This window comes from Colobus angolensis, unplaced genomic scaffold, assembly GCF_000951035.1.
Source record: "Colobus angolensis palliatus isolate OR3802 unplaced genomic scaffold, Cang.pa_1.0 Scaffold75, whole genome shotgun sequence".
In the NCBI taxonomy this organism is placed as follows: domain Eukaryota; kingdom Metazoa; phylum Chordata; class Mammalia; order Primates; family Cercopithecidae; genus Colobus; species Colobus angolensis.
The window spans coordinates 6,823,259-6,830,016 of NW_012121265.1; the positions used below are offsets into that span (position 1 = coordinate 6,823,259).

General features: G+C 42.4%; 1 protein-coding gene across 1 annotated transcript in view; it reads right to left on the reverse strand.

Annotated features, from left to right (window-relative positions):
* Nucleotides 1-6,758, reverse strand: part of ACSL5 (acyl-CoA synthetase long-chain family member 5) — a 52,937-nt gene that overhangs the window by 27,489 nt on the left and 18,690 nt on the right. The window contains 2 exon segments of the mRNA XM_011927870.1: nt 1,393-1,501; nt 5,336-5,520. Coding sequence (XP_011783260.1) covers nt 1,393-1,501; nt 5,336-5,520 — 294 coding nt within the window.

Here is a 6,758-nt window from a genome sequence, read left to right on the forward strand (position 1 = left end):
AAAAAAAAAGAAAAAAAAAATTTAGCCAGGTGTGGCAGCACATGCCTGTAGTCCTAGCTACTTGAGAAGTTGAGGTGGGAGGATTGCTTGAGTCCCAGAGTTTGAAGTTGTAGTGAGCTATATTCCACCACACCACTGCACTCCAGCCTGGGTGACAGAGGAAGATCCTGTCTCTGGAAAAAAAAAAGAAAAAATCCCAAAGGAAATTATACTGTATTGGACATATACTATCTTAAATTGCCAGAGAAGTAAACAAACTGATGTTTGGTTTGTTTTGATTTGTTATTTGCATAGAGTCTATAAATAAATGCTGATTTGGAGCCAGATATACTAAGTACAGGCCCCAGGGGAGTCTTCAGATAGATGTTTTCTTGACAATAAATCTTTAATTGTCTGGAGGAGTAGCTACTTTTATAAAACACTTAAGAGCCAACCTAAAATAGAACAACCTAGTCAAATAGACACACTTAGATTTTCCTATCAGCTCTGACATTTTCTAGTTCTGTGACCTTGGTAACGGTCTTGAAACTGTGAGTCTGGGTCCTCATCTTTAAAAATGGCAGTGATGGTAACTAATCTCTACGGTTTAGGGAAAATGAAGTAATATATGTACAGCAGCTATTGTATAGTTAACACTTGACAGGAGTTGGCTATGAATATCCTCTTAGTGTTAGTTAACACGCAGAAGTCAAGGAACGGATAAAAGTTACATGGCCAGAATGTCACCCAAAAGACCAAAGGCACAGAAAGAGCTATAAGCCAGTAGCTTTCAAAAGTAAACGTGTGTGTGCCAGGCATTATGTTCAATGATATAAGATATAAATATTAAGGCTTGGTGTATTCCAAATGAATCAAAGCCCATTTGGTAGTCTCTGAAAAAGTCCTAAGAAGTGGTAACTTGGGCCAGTAGGATGGTATCAGAGTCAAGGACAATGTAAGACATCAGGAGTCCTGGACTGCTAGTCCTGGCTCAGATTGTCTATCTGTAAATGCAGGGAATTGCATTAATGAAAGGCATGTTTCTAAACAAATATGAGGTACTAGTGAGTTAAAGACACTGTCCTCTATTATTATCTCCTTGACCCTTTAACAACAGTTTTGGCAGGGACATTCTTCTTGTGTTGAGAAACAGATTCAGAGAAGCAAAGTGGTTTGCATAAGATTATGAAGGTGGAAATGGAAGAACCGGGCTTCAAACCTCAGTCTGTCTTACACTGGTTCCAACACCCATCCTGATACCGTGTTCTAATGCTGCCTCTATTTTGCATATTGTGATTCTATTTGGATCAGTGCATCTAAATAGCTGGGGTATTAGAAGTAAGACAGAGAAAAAGAGATGTGCCACAGACCCCACCTTGTCTTCTTCAGGCAAGGACAGACCACCAGGCTTACCAGATACAGCGAGTCCTCTTTGGAAAACCTCATACATAGTCGTGGCATCTGGGAAGCAGTGACTTATTAGGTCATTGTTCTTCTGGGAAATACCCTTCCGCGCTCCTCCCTAAGACACAAGACCAAGTTTAGGCCAAGTCCAAGTCTCCCCTCACTCTTTCCAAAACCTTTATGAATTGAATTAAAGAGACCATAAATGCTGATTTTGAGGTCACGGGAATGTTCTCTTTGCTAGTCAATTGATTTTTAAAAATCCCCAAATCATAGTGTATTTACATTGTAGACATTTTACAAAATACGAAAGAGGCTGGGCTCGGTGGCTCACGCCTGTAATCCCAGCACTTTGGGAGGCCGAGGCGGGTGGAGGTCAGGAGTTTGAGACCAGCCTGACCAACAAGGTGAAACCCTGTCTTTACTAAAAATACAAAAATAAGCCAGGCATGGTGGCAGATGCCTGTAGTCCCAGCTACTTGGGAGGCTGAGACAGGAGACTTGCTTGAACTGGGGAGGCAGAGGTTGCAGTGAGGCAAGATCGCGCCACTGCACTCCAGCCTGGGCAACGGAGCTAGACTCCGTCTCAGAAAAAAAAAGAGAAAATACAAAACTGTAATAAACACTTAAGAAAAGTGGATCTGTAATCCCACCCAGAGATGGCCACTGTTATGTTTTTGGTAACCCTCCTGGCATCCATCTGTGTATGTATATGGAGGAGAGATGATATGTACAGTTTTATGTCTTTTTTATAGTATCGAGTTTAAACTTCTACTGAATGTATACTATGTGTTCTAGGTAGTCTGTAAATACTGTAGATGTGAGTTAAGACGAAATAGCTGCCCTTAAGCACCCCACACACTAGGGTTGTTGGAGTATGAGTAGGTCATAAGGAAAAAATGGACATATAATAAAATGATGTACATGCTATAATGAGTTTGGAGGAAATGGATTCGTGGGGGAAATGAAGCAACCAGTTCTGTATTAAGCAGAAAGATTACAGAGAAGAAATGGTATTTCAATACAGACTTCTAAGACAAGTAGGCATTTGGCAAAAAGATATGATTTGGGGAGGGTAAAGGAGAAAAAAGAAAATTCCAGAGTGGAGGAACAGCCTGAGCAAAGGCATGGAGGTAAGAAAACGCAACGCAGAGTTGGGTGGGCAGCTAGAGGACAGTGTGTTCGAGAAAAAGGGGTTAGCTAGCTGGGCGCTGTGGCTCATGCCTGTAATTTCAGCACTTTGAGAGGCCAAAGCGGGCGGATCATCCGAGGTCAGGAGTCCAAGGTCAGCCTGGCCAACATGGTGAAACCCCCTCTATACTAAAAATACAAAAATTAGCTGGGTGTGGTGGCGGGCACCTGTAATCCCAGCTACTCAGGAGGCTGAGGCAGGAGAATTTCTTGAACCTGGGAAGCAGAGGTTGCAGTGAGCCAAGATCCCACCATTTGCACTCCAGTCTGGGGGGCAAGAGAGAGACTTCCTCTAAAAAAAAAAGAAAAAGAAAAAGAAAGAAAAAAAGAAAAAGAAAAAGGGTGTAGCTAGGAATCCATCTAGAAATGTCAGCTGGAGCTACAGGATCAGGGCCCTGGGATGGACCCTGGAACCACAATAGGCACTCCGGGTGTGGTCCAGTGGTCCAACCCTCATGAAGTTTCATCTAGAGAAGAACAGGCAACAATTAAATAAGCATTCAGCAATGTAAATTAGTATCCAAAGTGAGAGCTATAAAAGTACAGGAAAACACACGAGGCTGTAACAAGAGATCTGACTTAGTCTAGGACATCAGGGAAAATTTCCATGGGCTATCACATTAAGACAAAAAATAGCAAAAATAAAGCTCCTTGTCTAGTGAAGGAAGACAGGGTCTTGCTGTCTGTTTATGTGCCTAGAGCAAGGAAGGAAGAATCCAAGATGTTTCAGACTCTTAACTTTGGCAACTGGGTAAAAAGATATACATTTAACTGAAATAGAATAGGAAAGGAGGTGTGTGTGTGTGTCCGTGTGCGTGTGTGTGTGTGTGTGTGTGAGAGAGAGAGAGAGAGAGAGAAGGGAGAAAACAAGCATAAAGAGACCTGGAGAGCTTAAGTTACTTAAGTATCACTGAGGTCAGAATAGAAAATCAGATTTCAGTGTCACAGACTTAGGCACATTTTCAAGTCATAAAAGAGGAGGTATTTTCTTAGCCGTGAGAATTTAGATGAGGGTTTGGCAGACTATAATCTGCACACTGAATCTGGCCTACCACCTGCCTTTATAAGTAAACTTTTATCGAAACACAGTCACGCTCATTTGTTTACATGTTGTCTGGTACTCTACTCTTATTCTACAACAGCAGTCAGTATTGAGTTGATGCAAAAGAGCCCATGTGATCTGCAAATTCTATACCATTTACTGCCTGGCCTTTACAGAATATGTCTGCCAACCCCTGCTGCAGAGGAATCAAGAGATGCTGAGAATAAAACCCTAGTATGAGGAGAGGAAAGAACCCAAGTGACAAAGAAAGACTGTCTTGAAATTAGGAAGAAATCTCATGGAAGGATATCATAAAAGGCAAAAGGAGGCCGGGCGCGGTGGCTCAAGCCTGTAATCCCAGCACTTTGGGAGGCCGAGACGGGCGGATCACGAGGTCAGGAGATCGAGACCACCCTGGCTAACACAGTGAAACCCCGTCTCTACTAAAAACTACAAAAAACTAGCCGGACGAGGTGGCGGGCGCCTGTAGTCCCAGCTACCCGGGAGGCTGAGGCAGGAGAATGGCGTGAACCTGAGAGGCGGAGCTTGCAGTGAGCTGAGATCCGGCCACAGCACTCCAGCCTGGGTGACAGAGCGAGACTCCGTCTCAAAAAAAAAAAAAAAAAAAGGCAAAAGGAAGAGTTTCAAGAAAGAAGTCTCAAGTCAAACGAGAGGAAAGCTGAAAGAGACGCCATTGAATTTAGAAGTTAGGTTATGAGTGATTTAGAGCACTGTCGAGGAGATGATAGTGATAAACAGTCAGATCTCAGTGGATTGAAGTTCAGAAGAGGAAATCAATATGCAAACTACTCTCAAAGAACTCTGGTGGGAAAGGAAAGGAGTGAGAGGTGGTGGTGGAATGCAGCGGGACAAGAAGATGTCAATGAAGACATTGAACATGCAGAGGTACCCACAGGTGGGAGAGGAGCTGGAGAGTAGAGGTAGCTTGGAGTAAGATTCCCTCTGTCTTGGAGAAAGAAGGCTGTAAAAAGAACAGAAGAAGTTAGCCTTGTGAAGGAACAGGAATGCTTTTTTTTCCTCTGAAGAGGGTAGAAAATGAAAACAGATGAAGATATTCATGGGCGCAGAAGGAAGGAGAAATGAGAACATTGTTGGAACTTTCAATTTGTTCATAGATACAGGAAGCTGGGGAATTTGCTGAAAGCCAGGGGAGTGAGCCTAGTTCAATTTCTATAGTTTTCAGAAAAATAAATTTAACTCAAAGCTAGAATTTAACTGGAGTAAACAGCTTAATTGTTCTCAGACACTGGGTATCTCAATGAAAATGTTCTCCTGTCCCCAAAGTTCTGACACTATTATTTAGATCATGGGTTGTCAAATTACTTCTGTAAAGGGCTAGATAGCAAACACTTTAGGCTTTGTGGGACATGCCTCATCTTGCCCATTTTTGTTTTTAACTCATCCCTTAAAAAAGGTAAAAACTATTCTTTACTTGTCAGATGCACAAAAAAAGATGGATTTTGTTCATAGCTGTAGTTTGCCAACTTCAATCTAGATTACTGACATCATACAACCTTCCTTATTACAAAAGAAAATGTGCCAGTAATAGAAGTTTAAATTTGTATATTGCCTGTTGATCCGTAACATGAAAGCTTTCCCATGTCACACCCAATCCCCTTCAAGAGTTATCCCTAAGTTTGGAGGTACAGTTTGAGTTTGATGAAGGTTGACAAACTAAAAGGATGACTGGTAAACTACCTCAATTCCCACAGACTGATTGTTCAGGTCAAGAAGAGGTAAGACGGGTTGAGGTCTGGTGATCAGCCACAGGAAGATGGCAGCTCCAAATGTCAGGATGCAGATCAATGCCGGGGTTGGAAGTGGGGAAAACAAAAAGTTAAAGATAAAAAGCATCTTTGTGAATAGCAGCAGGAAATTCAGACCTTAAAAAAAAAAAACAGGGGAAAGAAAATTTAGAGGAAACGGCCATATTTTTGTACTCAATAGCTCTATGTTTACAGAAGGACACACACACACACACACACACACACACACACACGCCTTCAAACCCTCAAATAGAGTTGTACCTCTCTAGTAGCAGAATTTCCCCCAATGTTTACTCAGCACTGTTGAAAATAATAGAACACATTCTCCACCCCTGCTACTTGACTGTCCTCATACAAAGCAGGAAGGATCAAAGGAAACAAGTTAATCATTTCCCAGACAATTTTGAGAAATGACTGCCCTTTTAATGTTGGTGCACAAAGCCTGGAAGAAGGCAGCCTGCTAGACCCAACAGAACCTGGTGGTCAGAGGACAGTACCTCCTCTGCCCAGGCAGACCACGGGTCAGGAAGGACTCTTCCAGCTGGATTTCCCCCGTATAAACCAAACAGAAGAGATCGGTCGATGTGATGCCACAGGTTTTAGAAATTAACCATTTTGTATGAAGGATATTTCCTGCTGGCTAGAAATATCTTGCTCATTGCTTTATTTTTTTGGAACATCGGAAGGGTTTCCAAGATCAACAGCATTACAACTTGCTATGCCCAACATTCTCTCCCCCAGGGAGCCCAGAGGAATCATTTTACTATGAGGCAAACATCAGTCAGGTGCACAGAAACAGTGCTGGAGAATGGGTGACACGTGGCGAGCATTGAAGAGTTAGGTCAAGAAGAGATCTCAAGAAACTAAAAGCAACAAAAGCTTCCCCCAACCCAGCCTTTCTTATAGTTTTCAGCCAAGTTCAGCTTCAAACTACTCTAATAGGAGAGACTAACTTTCAGGTAGGTCCTAGGAGCATCCCCTTGTTGAAGCCATCTTTTTCTGGAAAGTTGCTGCCTCACACCTTTCAAACCGGAATAAGAGAATATAATAGCAGCAAACACATGAGCACTTACTGTATGCCAGGCATAGGGCTGGGCTTTTTGCATGGTTTGTTTAATTTAGGCCAAACAACACTATAAAGTAGTATTTCACAGAAGAGGAAATGAACGCTTTGGGATAAAGTGACTTGTCCAAATTCACCCATCATTCCCTATTGCTACTTCTCTATGAAAATCTACAAAAAGACAATTCACTTTTTCTTTTTTCTTTTTTTTTTGAGGCGGAGTCTCACTCTAGTCTGCACTTGCTCTGGAGTGCAGTGGCCAGATCTCAGCTCACTGCAAGCTCCGCCTCCC